Source organism: Vulpes lagopus, chromosome 7, assembly GCF_018345385.1.
Source record: "Vulpes lagopus strain Blue_001 chromosome 7, ASM1834538v1, whole genome shotgun sequence".
Lineage (NCBI taxonomy): Eukaryota > Metazoa > Chordata > Mammalia > Carnivora > Canidae > Vulpes > Vulpes lagopus.
Genome location: NC_054830.1, coordinates 34065960 through 34089260, shown reverse-complemented (window position 1 = coordinate 34089260; position 23301 = coordinate 34065960). Strand labels below are relative to the sequence as shown.

The window sequence follows — 23301 nt, the reverse complement described above, 5'->3', positions numbered from 1 at the left end:
TGTAACCTCAGAGCACATTATGTGAATTCTCTGTGTAGGTGTTTCAGCTACAGAAAGCTGATCTTTACTGTGCTTCCTCGATGGAGTTCAGGCAAAAATCAAAATTTAAAATAAGGGTTCATACAATGGGTACTTTCTGAAACAGTGAAGTGCACAACAATATAAGGCATTCTTTTCTCATATTTTTTTAAAGATTAATTGAGAGAGAGAGAGTAGAGGAAGAAGCAGAGGGAGAGACTCTCTAAGCAGACTCCACACTGAGTATGGAGGCCAATGCAAGGCTCAATCTCACGACCCATGAGATCACAACCTGAGCTGAAACAACCAAAAAGTTGGATACTTAACTGGCTGATCCACCCAGGTGTCCCTCCTCATATGTTTTGTGTATTTCATTTAGCATCATGAAATAACAGGATTTTAAAATGGCATGCAGCACACACATACATGCTTTAGTGTACCCTAATATAATTGTGATGCCATCGTTAGAATTTTGATAACTCTAGCTTGATGAATAGCCATTTTCTGGGGGTGTTATCAATTAATCTAGGTAATGAATTCTCTTCATTATCTTGTTCTTCATGTTAATTATACAGGATTTTCTTATACCCATTTATCAAGTCAGGATGAATCTTTTTTTTTTTTTGTCCACATGCCTTTGAATATGGAATGCATATAAACAGGTTCAGATGATGGGTTTGAATTTACATTTCTGAAAAATTCCAGTCACTGACTTGACTTTCCTCAGATCCTTACTTGTGGTATGAGCTTGTATATCATGTATATCATTCTTTTGGGGCTCATTTTTTTTAATCAAAAAAGGTTGTTATCTAAGATAATTAAACTATTTTGGATTTTGAGAATCTACCTCTAGCATATCAAAGAGGTATTAAGGAAGGATGGAAAAGCTTGAATCTTTACTACTAATGTAAAACAACAAAGAATCACTTCACTAAGTTCCTACTTTTGAAACATTCCATAAGGCACTTATGACAGATAAAAATTTCAGTGTAAAGCATGAGGGAGGGAAAGAAATAAGTGCATAAAATTTTAAATGACACTACTCATAGAGGAACAATTCTAGACAATTATATATGGAAAGCCAGAATAGAATATGTAATAAATGAGTGGTGATTGATATCATTTTGAGTTCCCAGAAGTGAGTGATAGGAGAATATGAGTTAATATGGTAAGGTTTTGTATTGCTATTTAGTAATTCAGCACTAAATTTTAACTTTTTTGACATTTTGTGGGCCTTTTGTCTTGTAATTCATATGCTGTGTTAAAAACAATAACAACAAGGAGTCTTATTCTAATCATCACTATTACTTAGGCAGTTATTTTTGAGAATGTTGGCTAACAGTGTTTTGATGGGCACCTTCCTATTTTTTATTTCAGGTGGAAGCCATCCTTGTCAATATTTTTGCTGGAATTGTCAATTGTGCCATTATTGCCAATGGGATCACCAAAGCCTGTCAGGAGCTGGAACTCAAGGTGCCCCTGGTGGTCCGGCTGGAAGGTGAGTTATGATAGATTTCCATGGTGCCAGTACCCCTCCTCTAAGATCATGTGCCCCACATGTTTTGCACGTACAAACTTCCTAAGACAACATAAAGAAACACTGGCTTTAAATAAGATGAAACAGATGCTCTATAGCAATACCTCTCTGAGTCCCTAACAGGCTGATAAGTACTACCACTCTCTAAGAATGGCCTTTGTTATGATTCTCCATATTTTTCACACTCATTCCAGAGTGGATCCTTTTGATTATGAATCACTTTGTGAGATGAGTTTATTGAAACACTGAGAAATGTTACTCCAAGATTTATTCATCATGGGGGGAGCAATGCTTGTCCAACCTTTTGGTCTTAGGACTCCTTTACTTGTTAAAATTGAGTACCCACCAAAAAAATAAAAAATAAAAAAAATAAATAAAATTGAGTACCCTAAAGAGCTTGGGTTTATTTTGAGTTATCACTATATTAATTGATAACATAATTAATTAATGAAATTTGATAAGAGGTATAACTACTTGGGACTTTTAACATACTTTTTCAACAATAATTTTTATATTGTATATTTTACAAATAAATACACATGCTGTATATTTTATGAAAATGAACTGTCTTTTAAAAATTTTAATAAGAATAACAGCACTGTTTTACATTTTTGCAAATCCCTTTACTATCGAGCTTAATATTTGCTTCTGTATTATATGTGTTGCAATATGCTGTTTTGGTTGAAATGTGTGAAGAAAATATGGCCACATAGACATCTCTATTTGAAAAAGGGAGGGGTTTTTAATAACCATTTCATATAATTGCAAATTTTCTTTGTACTACACTAAAGTTAATGAGTAGTAGTTTCTTTTTAAAGATTAGTATCATGTGAAATCTGAAACTATTTCAATGGGCTTTTCATACTGTTATATTAAAATCCATTGATCTGTCTTGCACATTAAATGGATTTTATACATGTATGGTTCGCAGTGCCATGCATTGATCCATATGGAAAATACTGGATTATGCAGATCTTCAAAAGATTGGCACATTTCAACACACAATACTAAAAAGTTCACATTTGTTCAAATCACAGCATTCTCATCAGAAAAACGTTTAAATACTGGGATGCTGTCAAGGTAGTAGATGCAACTTTTCCAGAAATCTAATTTTCACTTTAAAGTATAAATTTTATCATCAGCCACACAATGATCAGATGTTTTCCGTGAAGTGGCTGGCAGGACATCCTCACTTCACTCATTTTAGAGAAAATGTGTACCACGTTACTAAGTCAGGATAACCATAGTGTGTCCATCATTCTTCCAAGAAAATACAATGTTTCATGAAAAAGTGGGTGGTTTAACTCACTCCTCAAACAATTGCACAAGCACTTTTTTTTAGAACAACCATCACAGTTCAGGATGCAGCATACTTGTTTTATGTATACTTGCTGCTTGGTCACACAGAGGATTAAAAAAACATATGCTCAAGGGTTGACATTTAATAAAATTAATATTCTTTTACTGTTCATCAAGGACATTCTTACCTACAAGTGACAACTTTTTATTATAAGTGTGTGGTGGTGAAAATACAGTGGCCATTAGTACTGCTTGGGACCAGGGCTTTGATTCCATGGTAACAAGCCAGTCATTTTATCCACTCTTATTTTTGCTTCATCAGTGCAAATGCCAACAGAGTATTATTGTTTTTGTTGTTGTTATTATTATAAAAATAGTTTTTACATCAGGGACTTCCCCCGGAGTTTGGTGAACCACACTTTGAAAACCACTCTAGTAGAGAAGCAAAAACAGGCACTTCAGTGTGAGAACCTGTGCAAAAGGCCCATCCATATGATCCACAAATTCAGATTATAGTGACCAAGCAGCCCCATGATTAGATTTCTGCATACTATTCTTGGGACAGCTCGATTTCCCCAACTTCTATGCTGGTGCCATAATTACCTTCTCCTCAAGATAAAGTCCAAGGATATCCTTGTCCTTTGAGGTCAAGATTCCAGAATAGCTGCAGCCTGGTTTTTTTGTTTGTTTGTTTGTTTTTCTTCTCTTTGCTTCTTTCTATTTCTTTTTTCTTTCACTCTCTGACACTGTCTTTTCTTCCTGAGACTCTCTGCCTCACAAATGTAGATCTGCACCATATGGACAGAAATTGAAAGAAATCGTATCAAAAGAAATATAATCACAAAGAAAAATGGAAATAGCTGGAGCAGCACTTGGCAAAGTTAAAGTGGACATTAAAACCTATGAATGAATAAATCTTCTTAAAAATGCAAATGAGACATAATTGATCCCTGTAAAATAATTTCAGTAAAAGGAAAATTACTGGCAGGTCTGCAATGAAAAGAAAACTGATCAAGAAGTTAGTGGGTTCATCAGTATACGTATAATTCTGATTAAAATGTGGATGTCACAGTATTTTCAGAGTCCAAATGACCAGTGGCCCTCAGGTTTTAAAAGTCAGCTCTGCTTGTGTTCTTAAACAGGAGCGAGTCTCTATAAGCAGATTAGACTCATGTCTGTTCCTTAAAAATGACTAGAAATGAGTGTCTACCATGGAGGGCTCATTGTTTCTAGTGATTCCCAGTGTGCCCGAGTGGTCAGCAGAGGCCCATAATTATTAGTTGTGAGTATGTGCATAGGAAAAGAGAGTTACCCACTTTACTTCTTTACTTCACTTTTTTTTAAAGTAGCACTTCTCTTGTTTTCACACTGCACTTAGTATTCCAGAAGTGTTAAATGATCCCTCTCATTTATCCTTATCATGTGTATCTGGATAATACACATGCTAAACTATGTGAAATACCATGTCTGATGTCTTCTCCCATAATAATTTCTGTTGGCTGCATCAGAGGTCTACCTGAGCTACAAGGAAGAAGATTTGGAATTTCTCAGTTTGTTAGATCATCAGATTTGCATCTTTTAAGTTAATGCACTTCCAAAATAGATGTTGTGGGGTTTTTTAATTCGCTAGTTAAAATAATAAATACTATGTGCAGGTCCTTGAGCTTTAGATATTAAGTAGGATGTATAGAAAAATAAAAAGCTATGTCAGTAACTAGATAAATGGGGAAATACAACAAAAAGAAAAAGGAAAATTAACAATACAAAATAATATATACAAAATGTTAACAAGTGTTTGCCCTGATAGACTCTGCTTCTGTCTTAGTAGCAGTAGGCATTGAGGCATCAGCATGGCTTATGTCTTTCCAAATATGGATACCTCGCAATGTCCACTGTACCATAGAGAATTGAATGTGATGACTCAAGATGAACTCAAAAAGGATATGTCCCCCAAATTTATGTAGACCAAAAATATCCATGATGACCTCTTTGCCACTCCTAACCTTCACTGGAATAGTTCCTATCCTATAATAAGCATGGAGGGCCTTTTATCGAGAGGAAAAAGCAGGAAAGCTTTTTGACATTTCTGGGATCCTAGCTAGTGCTTTCTTCCTCTTGTAGGAAATTAGTCTCTTGTGTGAAAAATGTGTCTTACCCTCACATGTTTTGTACCAAGGATACTAATAGCCATATGTGATTTCTGAAGCAGCAGCCCCACACCAAATCAGGGCTGTCCCGTGTTGTGTTGGTACTACATAATAAACAAGAGAAGGGTGAAGAATTTTGCTTTAACTCTGCTCTTGGCACTAATCCTATATAACAAAATGAAAAAAAAAATCCGTGATGGTATTACCCATAAAGGCCCTGTAAAAGGAACTACATAAAAACCAAGCCAGGGCTCTTTATGCTAAGGGAATGCAGACTCCTATAAAGTATTTGTCCCTTAAGCAGAATTCCGTGTAGCTCAGCCCACTTTCTTTGGCATAGTCTGCTTTTTAAGCTTACTCAACATTGACTACTATAATTATAGTACACTTAGAGATGTGAGTTAGCAGAGGAATATTATAAAAGGAGAGTTTCCAAGTTGAGCATGGAAATATGTAAGATTTGAATCATTGGAAAGGAAGGGGGAGGGAATTTGGTAAAGGATCAGAAACAAGTCATCAGATCTGTTCCATACTTGGCAGTTGGAACTGGCACCGTAATAATGGTAAAACCTGAAATCTAGGACTGTGGTAGATCAGAAGGCTGTCATGGAAAGAGTAATGGCTTTGCAACAACATATTATGGCTAAAAAACTAAGTGGGAAAATCATGTCAGTATGCAGAGTCTACAACATTAGGTAGAATTTAGAAACCTAGGCAGGATTACCACATAGAGGTAAAAGTAGAGTAGACAACAGCAGAAATAGGAAAGGAATGAGAGAAAAAAGAGGGAAACTGGGTTTTAAATCCAGACCAGAAGAATGAATGATGGCATGGTTGGCAGACTTCAAAAAGTCAGCAGTGGGAACTAGCTAGAGAGAATGGGAGAGTATTACATTGGAGAACAGTCATCCTTGGTTGAGACGAACCTCTAACATCAGAACACATGTGGAAGGTAGAGATGAAGGAATATAGGAAATGATCCAAGGAGTAATGTGATAGAAAAATGGGTAGGTCAGCCCATTTTGTAGTCCCCTAGTAAACCACACTCAGGTCTTGCTGCCTTTGAAATTGTTTGCTTGCAGTACAGCTCAGTTAAAAGGAGAAACCAACGAAAACTAAAAATCTCCTGTCACAGAAAGTCTGGTTCTCAGTGCTTCGGATGGGGAACAGTTGCTAACTACCAGGACCTTTTACGGAATTTCTCTTGTACTCAATATTAACTTTCATTAGCTTTCTCTGGTTTAGAACACAAAATCTGCTCCTCCCACAAATCTCTGTGCATCCAGTCATATTTTATCCAACCAGAGAGCATGAACAAAATGCTTCTTTTTTTCTAAAAATGCTCCTTTTTTTTTTTTTTTCTAAGCTAGCAACTCTTCATCTGTGCTGACAAAGAAAGACAAATTGGAATGAAGAGGCAGGAACATTTTGGATAATTTGAGTGGTAGTTACTATTTAACTTGATTCAACATATACTGTCTGTTTTAATTGATGAATTTTAAAATTATATTTATTCATATTCATATTAAAACTGGTTTATGTTCCCAGAATGTGCCCCATCTTCCAGCTAGTGAAAGGAAGATGGGAAAAGGTGTCCATCATCCCAGCATCTGTGATAAAGCTTAGTGACATGTAAAAACAAAGTGTGGTAGAAAAATTTTACTGGAGTCTGAATTACAATAATAAATAATTATTATTGCTAACATTTGTTAACTTGCTAAGTTTCAGATCTCTGACACAGGGCTGTATAGTCTAAACAAATGTCAGATTTTAATGACCAAGATAACAGGCATTTCAAAAGCCAATAACAGGTTTTGTTAGTAGTATCTACTTCCTATAAATAAAGAAGTTAGTCTCTCTTGCTTGTTAAGTGGCCATTTGGAAGATCCAAGATCCATGCCATAATTCTCACTAATTTGCGACCCACATTTTCAATCCTCCATTGCCATAGACAGTGTATTAGAAATATTTTGATGAGGAAAGTTTTAATCAAATCAGGCTTGATCTAGTAGGATTTGTGGACAAATCTTTGTTGTCAGCTGTACAGTAAGTACTAGCTGTTTTACCAGTGGGTAAGAAAAGGATTAGTCTCCTCTTTGAAAATGGTTAACTTTAACGTATTTAATGTATTAAATGTATTTAATTTGCCTTATCACAACAGAACTCACTAGCTGAGACACAGGATTGTTTTTATTTAGAAGACTCCTAGGTAAATCAAGGAAATTGCATTTTGGTGAGGGAGTTTAGTTTTTGTACATAGTTGTTTCTAGTGTGAATAAAGAACAAATTATCTGAGATGTTTATTTTTTTTTTTTCCTCTTTGACATGTATACATACCTGGCACAAAAGTCCCCTAGGTGGTTAATTAAGTTCGACCCATGAATTGTTGAGAAATGTACAGATAATTATTAACACCTTTGTGTATTCAGTGTGCAAAGATGTTTTATCTAAAGCTTCAAGTTTTGTATGGTCAGTTTTACTGCTCTGGATCAGGGCCTGCCAATATCTTGAAAGAACTTTTTAAAAATGAATTCATTTTTCTTTATTGTCCCATTTAAATCTGCACAAACTTCTGTATCTCAAGTCTAAAAAAGAATTTGCTTTTCTCTCAGGTGTTCATTGTGATTCCAAGTTAAGCTATAAATAACACTGAGCCTATGTGATTGGTAGATTTGATCCTTTCTCTCTTAGCCAAATCTTTTCGGTTTGATTTTTCTGTACCAAAGGTTTGTTTCAGGAACATAAACATTTTGCTTCTCTTTTGACAAATATCTTTCAAAACAAGAATCCCTGCGATTCCCTTCCTTATCCTTGTCAATCCCTCAACATGTGCCCTTAAGTCTCATTTCAGTTGATGAGAACATAAATGTCTCTAAGTCAGAAACATTGTATCCTGTCTCTCTCACTGTCTTGACCAAGGCACTAGTGCCTCTTCTGTGTGGACAGGTCCTTATTCTTGCTCTCAGCAATACTGAGGAATCGGAGCCACAGCCAGAGAAGTGCACATCAAGTATCCTTCTTAGCACAGACACAGTAAGTTGCTACGTGATGCTTTGGTCTGCTCAAGGGGAAAAGAAACCTGGAGGATTAAAGTGTTCAGAGGCAGCCACAGAGTTTTCAGCTGTGTCTCCACACATTTGGTGGCCCCATGAGTCCTCCATTGTGTGAGGGTGTGAAACTAAGAGGAAGGCAGCAGTTACTCCTCTGACTCCCGTCAAAAAGGCAGCCTTGGCAGACTGACTGTGGTTGATTGGCTGGAAAAAGCTTTTGTTCAGGATATTTGAACCCCAGGTTTACTGATAACCCCCGGAGTCAACAGAGAATGAGGGACCCCCTGGCTGAGTGCAGGCGTGATCCTGGGCGGAGTGAAGGTGGATGCGCAGTGGCACCGGGGGGATTGGCTCTGTGTCCTTTAACATCCCCTGGTCTCTTTGCACATTTCCCAACGTTTGCTCTGTACCGAGTTTTTCATCAGCTCTTCCTTGCTCAGTCCCTGTTGCCTTTTAAGGCAAGGTGGACCTATTTGCCACCTCCACCCCTGGGCTCTCAGAGCACTCCTCTCCCCGCTCTCCACTTCTCAGTTTGTTTTGCAGTTACTGGAAATGTGGCTCCAGGAGGAGGAGTCACACATTCTGTGCTGGTGCAAGTCTCTTTTCCTCTTGGTACCTGGTCCTCATCATCCTTTCTGTCCCCATTCTACTGGCCCACACTGTCTGCACACCCCTCTACTCCCCTTGCTTTCTGCCTCATGAATGCCCCCCCCCCCCCCGCCTCTCTTCTACTCCTTCTTCCTTCACTGTCGCCCATGGATGCTCCTTTCCTGGGACTGATTTCTCCACCCTGTGATGTCTGTCACCTCTCCTCCTTTCCATCACTGGCATCTTCTCCTTGAGGACCCTCCTTAGTGTTTAATTCATCCTCCCCACATTAAACCAGAGGACATGCTGGAGACAATCCTGCTCTGTCATCAACCCTTAAATCTTCTCATTGCCTAAATTGATAGACACACTTCTGAATGCTTAAACTTTGCTGCACTTAAGCTTTACCCCATGTCTCACAGGACCTAACCTAAAGTGTTAGGGTAATGAAAGCTTTTTTAGGTTGAATATTTAAGTTTCCAGACAAATAATCCACTATATTTGGCACTTTGAATTTTCATTTTACTCCTAGCTGGTTCATGTGAGTAACTGAAAATTTTCCCATTATGGACATCCACTGCTACTCAGAGAAGAAAAAGAAAAAGCTACTCAGCACACCTTAGGGAAGTACTCATTTAACCAGTCCATGTTGCTGAGGTCTTTCAGGGAACCCAGCAGATCCTTCCCCATGCAGGGAATCTGGTGAGAAATAGCACAAAGGTCTAAGAGACCAAAAGATCACTTGCACTACTGATGAAGAAGATGAAGGATACACCTGATCATATACTGGCAGTGATCTTTCTTACTCTGAACCCCAGACACACCCAGTCACAGGCCCCAGGGACCCAGAGGGGCAGTAGGGGCTCCCTGTGAGAGCACAGTCCAAAGGGAAGGCAGCCGAAGGGGCAATGCTACACCTGCCATCTTTCTCTTTCAAACATCCCAGTCAGTGAAGTGTCTCCACTGTCAACATAGAGCCAATGGTAGTCAAAGGTGAGACTGGGAGTGTTTTGCTCTGTATCAAAGGAAATACCCCTTGATGCATATCCCTGTAATGAGTCTGCCCTGGGCATGGGCCACCTTTTGGTCAGGTGGTCACCTCAGTCTAGGCAGTGGTCTTTCTTCAAAACTGGGAGCCTGAAGTTGTTTCCTTGGGGCACTTGTAATAAGGAAGGCATTTTAGGGCATGGCCAGTCTGGGGCTGGTACATCATAAGTTCGGTATATCACATCACTACTGTCTGCTTTGTGAGTGTTTTCTGAATGGTCAGTTAGTTCATTTATTCATGCTTCAGTTTCCTTATATAACACTTGGAAGTCCTATCTGGTCAGCCACCAAAGAGAAAGAGAACACATTGCTATCAGGAAAGGGACACACTGGTAGATTCTCTGTCCTGCTTTATATGTGGCCATTGTGTCTTGTTAATAAGACTCTCCCAGGGACACCTGGGTGGTTCAGCAGTTGAGCATCTGCCTTTGGCTCAGGTTGTGATCCCTGGGGTCCTGGGATGGAGTTACCACATCAGGCTCCCTGTGGGAAGTGAATGAGTGAATAAATAAATAAATAAAATCTTTAAAAAAAAAAAAAAAAAAAAAAAGACTTTCCCAAAGAGTGCCATCTTGAGGCTGTCCAAAGACAGAGGTAACTAGGAGGAAAGATCCCACAAGAATGGGCAGGACAAATAGCTTTCATCTCCTGCCACCTTCTATTTATTGCAGTGGCTGCCTGCAGTGCTATGCTAAGAAAGATGTTGAGACTATATCCCTGCTCAGTGGAAAAGAGCTCTGTGGTCATTGTGTTCCACAGATGTGGGAAAGGAGAGTGGGGGCACTTGAGCCAAGTACTGGCCACTGTTATCCTGGAAATACAGCTGCCTGCTGTATAAGAAGCAGGAAGTGGAGGCTGCAAGCCGAAAAAGCATTAGATGAAGTTGAGTTCTTACCCTCCCACAGCCACAGGGCCAAAATTGTGAATTGTATAGAGCAAAGGTCTGCAGACTTTTTCTATAAATGGCCAAATTTTAGGCTTTGTGGGCTATGTATTCCCTGTTGTAATCACTCACCTCTGCCACTGTGGCACAGAAGCAGTATAGACAATAGAGAAAGGAATGGGCATGGCTGTGCCATGATACATCTTCGTTCCAAAGAGAGACAGTGGGGCATAATTTGCAGCCTAGTGTGAGTAGAGAAGGGGCTAGCAGCAAGAGACCTAGAATTCTGGAAACTCCCCATGGAATTTGAGTCTAAATCCTCAGCTCTAAAAGGTTTTATAAAAGTCAAAAAAGATTTGGGTGACATTAAGCTCTAAGAGTCTAACTTCTCAAGGAACAGATTAGCAGTGAGATCTCTCAGTCATCCCCCACAGAAGTATAGAATCATGAGCAGCGATGCAGTGATGTCCCTTTTCAGGCAGCAGTAGAGTTCCAGAGTCAGGATTCCAGACAAAAGTCTCACATCACCAAAATTACCTTTGAAAAAATTCCTGAAATCACCCATGTGTTAGAAAACACACACATTGAAAGCCGTGAGATAGACTGAAGGAAGGCATGAAAATGAAGTCTATGCAGATGTTTAGGCGTATAAAGCATCCTTTCTTTACAAGACTAGTCCTATTCCTAGTGGGTGCAGAATTGTAGGACATTCTTGCTTGCCAGAGGATTCATTCCATCCCAGTTTAACATAATATGTATGATGCTTTTTTTGAGGGTTAAAAGCAAAAGTGTAAGCAACTCACATAATCCCTCAATGGATATGTGTTAGACTTGGTTCTCAGCCTTGCTGGCATGATCCTAAGTCCATGCACGACATCCCAGCCATCAGCTTCAGGTGGTGGCTTCAGCTGGCATCTTATAAATACGTGTCATGCTCACATCCTCAGCAGTGGTTTCTTCTTACCATGGGAGAAGAAATTATGGAGGAAAATAGGTGTGCACAGGATATAACCCTGTAGGATATTTTATGTCATTTTTAATTTTTCTAAACTGTGAGGTATAAGGCATTTCTGTAAGATACTCCTCCAACTACAATAACTTCAGTTATTGAAAAGGCTCAGTTTTCTCATCTGTGAAATGGGAATAAAAATATGACAGTCTCATGGGTTTGTTGTAGGAGCAGATGAGTTTTAGAATAACCTAGATAGTCCCTGGCTCAGTAAATGTTAGCTACCATTATTACCTGAGCTCTCATTCCTAACTCCGCTGACGCGGGGCCTCTGGGGGCTGGCAACAATGTGCCGAGCAAGGTGTGAGGTTTTGGATGCATATCGCCTCGAACAAGTGAGGACTGCTGATGCAGCAGGACTTTTACCTCCGATTCTCAATAAATTATTCCATTTTAACAGTACGATAACAAGACAAAAGAGATGTGATAAGTTATCTAAATTTACATGTCACCAAGAAAATGGACCTCTTCTATCTGGTTGTCACTTGAAAGGAGAATAATGAAAGAGGATCAAGGGCAAAAGGACAGTGAACATTTTAGGAGGAATCTGCTGCTTTGTAGAATTTAGTTTGTTTCCACTGACCTCCTTTCTCCTCAGGGGGAGGGGGGAGAGATTCCATTTCTTAGAGCAGGGGTCAAGGTATTTGAGAATTTATGGGCCATACTGACTCTGTCACAATAGCTCTGCCTTTGTGGCACAAAAGCAGCCTTTGACAACCTGTAAATGAATCACGTTGGCTGTATTCCAGTGAAACTTTATTTATGGACACGGAAATTTGAATTTCATGTAATTTTCATGTATCACAAAATATTATCCGTTTGATTTTTTTCTCCAACTATTTAAAAATGTAAGAACTATTCTTAGCTGATTTGGAACAGCTCTGTCTTAGAACACCAGACTGAGAATCAGACCTGTTATGGTTCACTGGTTATTTGATCTGAGCAAATCATCTAACACTTTTGAGCCTCAGTTTCCTCTAGTAAAAACAGACATATCCTAAAAGATTGCTAGGATTCCTTCTAGTACTAAAAGACCAGGCTGTGTGGTTGTCATATGGCTTTGCAGTCAGACAAACCTAGATTCTTAATCCTGGCTTAGCCTTTGACTTGTTGGAGGACATTGGGCAAGTTCCTAAGCTTCCCCAGTTCCTCAATTATCTCATCTGTAAAATGGGGATAAAAATTATGTCTTCTTTAGGGTTGCTATGAAGGTTGAAGTGATACTGTAATTGTGAACCCCTTAACTCATGTACCCAACAGACATTAATTGCAGCTAGTATATATTCAATAAGTGCCAATTTATTGCATTCATTTAAAAAAAAAAAAAAACAAACCCTGAATTCCTATTAAAATAATCCTTTAAAAAAAAAAAAAAAAAGCCCAGCTCCCATATACTCCCACAGACTGGAGAGTAATTTTCTTCACAGCCCTGTGATAACAAGGCTGGCCTGAGTGGGTGGGGGGAAGGGGCCACACTTTCTGAACAAAACCCAGTAATTTCTGTCCACTATGGTTGCCTTCTTTAGCAGGTATTGAAAGCAAACAGATTTTGATAAATTAGCTTTGCATCTCTGTTTACAGCTCTCTCACTCCACCTGGTGGCAGGAAGTCAGTTGGTAAAACATGCACCTTAGGAGACCTTTAAAAATTTGGTAATTACTCTTTCTATAATATTCTCTACCAGTAGAGCAAGATTTCATTATCAAACCATTCCCCTTTGATTCTCTATGCATTGCCATTTTTGTGGCATGCATCGGGGTAGATAAGCATTTAGCTTAGCAGCTTTTCAGCAAGCTGACATTAAGAAGTGCTCGAAGTTGAACCAGCATGAGTCAATCAGTTATCTGTACAGGTGGTTATTAAAACTGTTGTCCTGCAGCCTCATTAAACAGCAATGCAGCATTTAATAAATATTATAACATGTCAGCAACACTATTTAAATGTGGGGAAGAGATCAATTTCCTTTGTAATTGGGTACGCAGGCATGAACACTGTCTTTGGAACTCTTAATTCCATGTCGGAGTTTAAAGCAGCTATGATGGTTTCTATTTAGAAATAAAAGCAAGGAAGGGGATGGGAGCAGGTCTCAGCCACCTGCTGGATCAAGAAGAAACCAACCTTGAATATTCGAAGAGTAGGGTTAATGAAAGGAACCCACACACCAACAAGCATTTGCCCAAGGCTTACCCTGTCTCTCTTTTCTTTTCCAGTGACCTCCTTTCAGGGCTACTGGTTTTCTTTCTGACCCTCTTCCCTGAGTGTTCCCACTTCCCTTGGAGCTTCTCTCTCCACAGGAACGAGGAAGTAGGGTCTGTCCACAGAAGAACAGTCCAGGGAGAAACCAGTTTGGATGCCTTGGATGCCAGCGCAGAGTGCTGGCAGGATCAGGGCAGAGGCTGATGGAGTGGGAATTGACAGGCTCACTTTTTGCCCTCACTCTCTGTATTTGACTCTTGTCTATACCTCTTTCTTTTCATGTGCCTGTCCCTCTGGGTTATTCCTCATGTCTGTCTGTCTCTCTCTCTCTCTTCTCCCCCCCCCCCACCAACTCCTTTTTATTCTACCCTCTTTCATCCTCCCCCTCCTCTCTCTCCTTTTTCTCCTTCTCTTCCTTTCCCTCTCCCTCCCTCCCTCATCCTGGGGTTCTGAGTATGCCTAGCCTGTGCTTAATAATTAAGGCTGTAATTAAACTGTAACTGCAAGCATAATTAAAATTCACTTTAATGGATCCTGGAATTGTGAAGCAATTAGGCATTTTGATATGGCCCTGCAGGAACAGCTGGAAGGAGAAAAGGGCCGGTTTTCTTGAGGGCTGTTCCACCCTCTCCCTCCCAGCCCCGCCCCCCTAGTTGTTAACCTTGAGCAAGGCATTGGGGCAGGGTGGCAAGCAGAGCTGCTGGGCCAAAGGAGTGGCAGCAGCTTGGAGTCCTTGGGGCACTGCACACAGCCAGCTGCTGTTCAGCCCTTCTTAGAGAAAGAGGCCACTAGAAAAGCCCCTGAAGACTCCAAGTAAACTCAGGAACTCCTTATGTTCAGGTTGTTTGGGGCTTCTCTTTAAATGCTATATAAAAAAAAATGGGTTATTTGGGGATGTGGGGCCAGCAAAGTGATCAGAAAAGCACCCTCCCACATCTCACCTCCTCAAGCACACTTGCTATGTATGAGTGCATCCATCGTCATTTAGTCCACAAACAAGTACATACTACATAATAGATACTACACTAAGTCTGGAGAGATCCTGGTGGGCCGGCCTGACAATTTCACCCCTCAGGAAGCTTATGTTTGGTGGGGACAAGAGACATGTCAGTGAGCAATCCCAGTAGTGCTATGATTCTGGAAGTACAGGGTACTCTAGAAGCTCACTTAGAAGCCACTGCTCTAGCTGGGGGGTTGGGGGAGTGGTGACAAGGAAGGCATCCCTGAAGAAATGCCATTTAAACAGTTATCTCGGAATGTTTGCGTGTCAATCTAGCAGAGAATAGGCAAGAGTTCTTGGGGGAGGACTCAGTGCCAAAGGCCCAGCATTTCTGCAGGTTCATAGATATCTAAATCAGTCATTTTTCCCCATTGGAGAATACTTGGTGCTAAGTTGAGTCCTGAAGAAGGTGTCAGTTCCTGAAGAAGGAACTGATTTACTTAAGCTTCTTAGTTGCAAAGAAGAGTGACTCGTACAAGTAGTCTCTAGGACCTAAAATGGTTAAGAGCTTATTTCATCTATACCCATGGAAAGGAATGCAGTTAAACTGCATTAACAGTTCTCAGAATCAGGGACACCTGGGTGGCTCAGTGGTTGAGCATCTGCCTTTGGCTCAGCTCATGATCCTGGGGTACTGGGATAGAGTCCTGCATCAGGCTCCCCACAGGGTGCCTACTTCTCCTTTTGCCTATGTCTCTCCCTCTCTCTGTGTGTTTCTCATTAATAAAAAAATACAATTTTTAAAAACAAAAGCGGTGCTCAGATGAACAGAAGCCAGAATGAAGCTGGCCCTCAGGAAGAGGAAGATGGAGCGTGGATGCCATCCTCCAGCACATGACTCCAGCAGCCAGTGCACTTGACAGCACTCCTCGCTGCATGTGTGTGCTGCCTTTGTCTGCTTACCTAGGGCTATTTAAATCCTATTCATGCTACTCTGTTCTATATCATATATACTACCCATTCAGATTCTCAGGAGAGAAGCTAAGAGCTGATGACCATCGTCTGTATTTGGACCACTCTTGGACCAGGTGTAGTCGTGCCTTGTAAACAGTCCATATCTGCCTCTGAGCAAAGATCACAATGTGGTCCCTCCTCCAGCAGAAGACACTGGGTAGAATAGGTATAGCTAGACAGGGAGGTTGGAAAAAGCAGACACCCTAATTGTACCTGATCCTCACTCTTAAATAATTTATAGCATCGTTGAAGTTTCAATGATCTCATGCGTGGGAAAGTGCTACAGATTTTAAATGTCATACAAGAGTCACTGGGAAATCACAACCGAGTGGGAAGAACAAAAGATTTTGAGGCTAAATCCTGCCAATCATTAAGCCTCAGTGCTCTTGGCCAAAAAAATAAATAAATGAATAAAAAGAACTTATTTACAAAAACTCAACTCACAAGGTCTTTTAGAAACACCAAACTCACAAGTTCATAGGCTCAAAGTATTGTGGGATGTCTGAAAAACAGAGATTTTTTTTTATTATTGTCAGTATGATTATGATGATAATGATTTCATGTATTTATAAAACCTGTTAAGGGATCATCCATGGTTCAGCCAATCATTCAAGGCAGTGAAAGATCAAGTTCAGTGTTTATTCCACTATTTCCTAGCTATTACTAGCCATGTCAGCTAGACTTTTATGTTTAACTTGTGCTTCAGTCATCCCTTCTGTAAAAGGAAGATAGTAATAGTAGTTATCTCAGGGTTGCCATTGAGGAGCAAATGAACTAATATGCTTACGACCCTGGAACAATGTATGACACCTGCTAAGTGATAGCTGCTATTATTGCTTTTGTTACTGTTATCACTCCTACTGGCACTGCTAATTCTTGCATCAGTCCAGTTACACAGAGCTTGACAGGCTTGGGTAAGATCTGTGTCCATAGGAGGAAGGACTCTCACCAAAGAAAGGCAGAGTCAGAGATGAGGAATGTTCAGGCAGATGAATCTGCTTCTTCTTGCTACATGGGGTTCTTGGGGGCTGTCTGTTGAGATTGGAGGTGCTCTGAAGTGAAAGGAAAGAGAGAGAAGAACCTTTTTTATCCTAACTTAGATTTCTTCCCTGGCAAAGAACTCTAGTCCATGTCTCTGTTGAAGGAGATAGAAATTTACATATTTAACTTCCATTGACCTTCTGGTCCAAAGACCAATTCCATTCTGTGTCCATCAGGACTTTGCTTCACATTGTGTCATGATTCTATGAAGGTTCTACGTACAGATTAGTGTCAGAATTCCTTAGCCCAGTATTTAATACCTGCCACAGTCTGATCCTCTGTCCTACTTTTCAACCTCTGGGACTTTGTCTGAAACTTTACCAAATAAATCAAAATGAACACTGAGGTTGTATTAATGAAATAATAAATCTTTATATCTACATTGGTTAAGTAGCCAACGTATAACAAATTGCCCTAAAATTTAACAACTTAACACCAGGAACATTGTTGATCTCAGTTTCTCTGGTAGGGAATCTAGGTGTGGCTTAGCCGGGTCCTTTGGCTTATGGTCTCAAAGCTGCACTCAGAGTGTCAGCCAGGGCTAAGGTCATGTCAAGATTCTACTGAGGAAGTGGTATTTCCGTACACACTCACATTGTTGTTGGCAGGATGCAGTTCCTCCTCATGGGTTGTCAGACTGAAGGCTTCAGTTACTCCTTGGCTTTTGACTGGAGGCAGCCCTGAGTTCCTTGCCTTGTGGGCTTCTCTGTAGGGCAGTGTGGCAGTTTGCTTCATGAGTGAACAGAGAGTCAGAAGAAGCAAGAAAGAAGTCGTTGGCTTTTGCAACTTAGTTTTAGAATGACATTCCATCATGTTTGCCCTATTATTCATTAGAAGCAGGTAGATGGCTCTACCCACAGCCAAAGGGATTGCACAAGGGCATGAACCCCAGAAGTGGGGATTGATCATCTAAGAGCCATTTTGGAAGCAGCCCACCACACTTAGGAAGTAACATGTCAGTTAAAGTAATGCTAGCTCCTGTGACAACAGATAAATCCTAAAATGTGAGCCTTAATGTAATAGATGGTCCTTCCTCATTCATATAAAGGGTGAGTGAGTGGGCTGCTCTATTCTACAGAATTATGCTAGTATCCATGCTGAAGGAGTCATTGCCATCTGCACAAAGATAACTTACAGAGTTGTCTTGGCTGGCAATGTTCCAGAAGGCAGACAGGGAAATCTAAGTGACTGGAGACTCACATTGGCAATTTTTATGGGCCTGTGTTTCATGTCCATGCACATGCCTTTGGACAGAATTCTGTCACATGACACCACATAGATGCAAGGGGCCTTGGGAAATGTAGTTCCTGGTTGGCAGCTACCTCCCCACAACAGCTGTCCCCTATAGAAAAGAAGCATGAATCCTTGGTGGACAGCCAGCCAGGTCTGCCACAGATGCGCAGACATTTATGAAATCCTTTCACATGCATTATTTCATTTACTTTTCATCATAGCTTATGCTATCAGCATTATTATTCTCATATTAAAGAGGAGGAGAGGCAAGGCAAGGGGGCAGAGGGAACGGGAAAGAGAGAATCTTAAGATCTTAAGTAGGCTCCATGCCCAGCACAAAGCCTGACGCAGGACTTGATTTCACAACCCTGATATCATGACCTGAGCTGAAATCAAGAGTTGAACCCTTAGACAGCTGAGCCACCCAGGCACCCCCTTATTCTCATTTTATAGACAGGGTAACAGATTGGCATATCTTGGGAACACTTAGGGTTGTATAATTAGAACATAGTTCAAGTTCCTGTCTGCCGCTTACAATCTGTGACTATGGAAAAGTGATTTAAGCTCTCCATGCCTCTGTTGTCTCATCTGTGAGATGGGGACAGTAAGATCTAGGCATTGTCGTCATAAAGATATCATATGCTGCTTGTAAGTCACTTAGCATTACATCTGGCATATGTAAGTACTTACGGAGTATTAGGTATGAGGCAGATAATCATCATGTCATGTCTGAAGATAAAGAAGTTGAGGCTAAAAGATGTTAAATGATTTACCCCAAACTATCCAACTAATACATGAGAGCCAGGATGAGGAAGCTGGGGATTTTAGGTAACAACTTCCCTCCCTTTTAAGTTGCTTTACAGAGGCCATTCTGCAGATTGCTATGGAAAACAGCAGTGAGTAAACCCTGAACTAAAGACACCGTGCCAAATGTCCCCTTCCCCACCAGTGTGATGGCTCCAGGGTCCCAGGAGAATCAACGCTGCGTCACCTTGTTAGCACAGCTGTTCCTCTTTAATTCCACCTTTGCCTTTTTGTATGAAACCTGCTGATTGAGTGCCTCCTTTATATTTGTACTCGTAGGTCCTCCAAGGCCTATATTTCAAGGTCTTTGTTTATAAATAGGCTCTGTCTTGCTAACTAGATAGAAGCACAGGAAATGATGTAAGATGAGATATTTCATTAGACTCTTAAATTTTATCACATTTCTCCTACAGGCTTGTTCGCTCTGAAAGAACAGAAAAGCAGTTTGCATGCTAAGCAGTCAGTTGCAGAAGCACACCTTTGGGTGGGGTAGCTTGGCCATCAAACGCTGTAAATCCAGCAGGAGTAGGACACCAAGACGTACCCTCAGAAGCTGCAGTGCTCTTTTCAGGTCCTCTGCCCTTTCTGTCATACAGAGTGAGGAGGAAGCAAAAACAGACGTGTAGAATACTATCAGTGTTTCCAAAGCAGTGGGTTTGTGGCCATAGGCAGGCAGGTTCACAGAACTTTAGGACACAACTGAGACCCTTAGTTTCAAGAAGTCTTTAAGATGAATGACTTCTGGCATGGGCCAGAACCACATGAAATCTACTTGACTGTGGATTGTCAGGAGAAATTTCAGCTTTTATCAGTTAAAAAATAAAATGTCTTTTAGTCTCAGCCAATTCCTATCTTTCATCTTGGTTTCTAGTCAGACCACCACTTGATAGAAATCTTGCCACATAATCTTTCCTGTCAATGACATTGATTAAAACTTATATTTAATTCATTTCCTGGTGAAAAGCTAGAGATTAGTCTGTGCATCTCCATGTGTTACTGTCAGTATTCTATACCATCACATCACAACAATTTGTCATTCTCTGGCACATGTTTTATACATAGTTTTTTCTTTAGATTCTGTATTCAGATTATTTAAGCATTTCAGAGGATTTTCCTCTTTCAAACCAGTTGGCCAAGTAGTTGCTAATCTTTCTTTGTTCAGAGTCTTATAAGAACACTGTTGTTTGCATTTTTGAAGTGCCAGAAAAAATATAGGTAGCATCTTTATAATGCCAGACATTCGAGGTGAAAAAAAGAAAAAGAAAGTGAATTTGTCATCTAAATATATGTAATTATCCAAATCCAGATAAGAAGCTGAAACTGAGTTGTAATTAAATTGTGTTTATGAGACCTGGACATTGCAGATCATATGAAACTTTCCACCCAGGGCACCACCTCCAGTTTCATTTTCAGTGACTGTCCATCCTCACCCCATCCCCACCCTCTAGGAACCAATGTCCACGAGGCCCGGAACATTCTCAGTAATAGCAGACTCCCCATTACTTCGGCCGTCGACCTGGAGGACGCAGCCAAGAAGTCTGTGGCCAGCGTGGCTAAGAAATGACAGCTTTGTCCTGACACCTTAAAGGAAGAAGTCCATTTCGCCATAAAAAAGGAATGTTTCTCTCATCACTGTGAAGGAAATGGTTATCCCATTGGGAAAAAAGGGAGAGGGGATGAGCCAGGGGATGAATCACTGTATGAAAGATCTTAAATCTGCATTTTCTTGAATAAGACAGCTAGACAGCCTAAATGATCTGATTTCACATATTAGAGTCTTTATTAATGTCTGTTCTCATACTTTTCCATCATGGTAAGCCTGCTCTTAGGCATTGTTTTGCCAACTTTAGGGGAGCAGTCTCTTTGGCCAAACAGAGTGTGTATATATGGAATTTGAGATCAGACCCTGGTTCATTTACAACGATTTTACAACAATTTTTAATCTTAAAAGAATCATATACTGTAAAAAACTCAAAAAAGATTACGTTTAGCAGATTATCAAAAAGGCACAGCTAAGACATTCAAAACTGTTGCACACTGCAACAGCTTTTACAAGTTCTAATTCCAGCACGCTTAGAAAATCCATGAATGTTCCAAAACATATTATTTTATAGTGGAAAACGCACATTAATATCCCACACATGCATTCTACCATTTGCCTTAATATTGAATATACTGTTTACCTCACACTAAAAATAAAGCCAGAAGCCTTATTTGTGATTTTGTCAGAGAAGATTCTATTTCAAAGTCAAAACCAAAGAATGCTGATTCTTATGGAAATCTCCATAATTAAGTCATTTCAAGATGAAACAGTGCTGAAGATCAAATTATGTTGTATCAGTATCTTTTCTTCCCCTCCCTGTTGCCTCCAGAATCTACCAGCTGGGAAAAATGTGTCTTTTTCTCATAATATCCATTTTTGTGGTGGGAAAGAATTTGAATTATGTCTATGTTTAAATTTGGGTAAATTTTTATCTGTACACAAATTTAAATAAAATCCTATGTTTTGTAAGCTCTAAGGTTTGTGTATTTCTCATTTTGGTCAATTTCATTCCTCAGACAATTTCTCTTTTACTCTTAGGCGTGACTCCAAAATTAGAGATTTTGAGTTATTCTGGGATTATTTTAGTTCCACTTAACTTTGTCAACAGCCATTTCTGTTAGCATATTATGCAATGAAAGAATAAAATTTTTATGTAAACCAGAAATCCAGGTAAGTGTCACAGATGTCTAACAGGTTAAAATGTGACTTCAGTCTGTGCAATGCTAAAGGAAATGCATATGCGTAAACTCATCCTATTTAGGGAGGCTCATCTGCCAGCATTAAAGGTTTTTCTCCTAGTGTACAAATGTTTAGCAGACCAGACTTTTCTATTTGTTGTTTTTTTTTGTTGTTGTTATCAGTTTACACTGTTCTCATAAATTTCACATATGGACAACAGTTAAGAAGTCATTTTTTCTAGCTTCGTATTTGCTGTGGAGAAAAAAAAAACATTTAATAGATCAGTCTTATGTCCTTTTTTAATCGTTATGCAATGAATGAAAAATATTAACAGTGCCTTTTTAGATGTTTTTTGGTTCTTGATCACTTGATAACCAATTAGTATGGTAAAAGAAATAACACATACATTGTCAACTAGACAAAAATCAGGCCCTTTGTAAAAGCCTATGTTCACATAGCTATTTATACTGTTGCCTAATGAATCCACTTAGGAGGAGTAGGTAAAGGAATCAAGTCACCCATGTGATTATTTTCTAAAAGGGTTAATATAAGCACCTGGGTGGCTCATTGGTTGAGCATCTGCTTTTGGCTCCAGTCGAGACAGTGGAGTCCTGAGATCGAGTCCCACATTGGGCTCCCCAAAGGGAACCTGCTTCTCTCCTTGCCTATGTCTCTGCCTCTCTCTGTGTCTCTCATGAATAAATAAGTAAAATCTTAAGAAAATAAAATAAAGGGTTAATAACAAGCAAACAACCCTTTATTTCCAAATGCATGGTTATTTGTCAGAATTGAGGTGTTTTGTTTTTTTTTTCATCTCTTGGAAGATCCAAGTGTCTGAGTTTATGTTGCTCACATGGTATCTTGGTGCTGAGCAACAGCATAGTTTCCATAAGTATTTGTAGAATGAATCACTGGTATATGTGTGTTGACCCAAAAATTATGACTGATGACATGGGGTAGAATTGGGGACAGTTGGAGTTGGTGGATCTGAAGGTACCAGAAGGTAACTGAAGGTACGGTACCTGTACCAGCATTCCCTATATTTCTGACCTCCCAGATCCCCTTTAAGTCTGTTTCCTGTACTGTATATAAGTATGAACAGTAATTTCCTTTAAATCAGATCAGTATTTTTTAAACTTGGCCCTGTTCTAAGCAAGAATATCCATGAAAGGAGGTGACAGTCTAAACATAGTACTTAGTATGCAAGAAGCTTACAGAGTAGTATACACTTTTGACTTGGACTGCTTTGCACATGAGATTTTAATGATTTGCTAGTCTATGCATCATTCTCCTGAAACAAGCATCAGATTTAGTGATGAAAGTCCTGACCCTCCCACTTAACCAACATTCACTTCTTTTGAATTGATTAACCTATGATATTCGTCTAGACTCTTATAATGACAAAAACCTAACTCAGGCTTAAGAAAAATGGGGAGAACTGTTTTGCTCTTGTGATTATAAAAGACGGAGGTTCTGGTTACAGTTAAGGCTGGATCCAGAGACTCAAAACCTCAGAACTTGGACTTAGCATTTCAGAGCAGCTTGTCTGATGTTGGCTTCATTCTCAGCCCATTTCCACAAGCTGACAAAATGGCAGCTGTTCACGCCCTGGTATATATTTTTCAAGTTTAGCATCCCTGAAAGAAAAAGAGAGGGGATGAGAAAGAAAATGAAAAGGAAGGAAGGGAGGGGGAAGGAAAAAAAAAAAAGAAAGAAAAGAAAAAAAAGAAAGAGGAAGGAAGGAAGGAATGAAGGAAGGAAGGAAGGAAGGAG

General features: G+C 39.8%; 1 protein-coding gene across 1 annotated transcript in view; it reads left to right on the top strand.

Moving 5' to 3' along the window:
• SUCLG2 (succinate-CoA ligase GDP-forming subunit beta) overlaps nucleotides 1-21325 on the top strand; it is a 258901-nt gene extending 237576 nt beyond the window's left edge. The window contains exons 10-11 of the mRNA XM_041764426.1: nucleotides 1396-1516; nucleotides 20255-21325. Of these exons, the coding sequence (XP_041620360.1) occupies nucleotides 1396-1516; nucleotides 20255-20370 (237 nt within the window). The 3' untranslated portion in view covers nucleotides 20371-21325. The remainder of the gene's footprint in view (nucleotides 1-1395; nucleotides 1517-20254) is intronic.
• Nucleotides 21326-23301: the final 1976 nt, after the last annotated feature.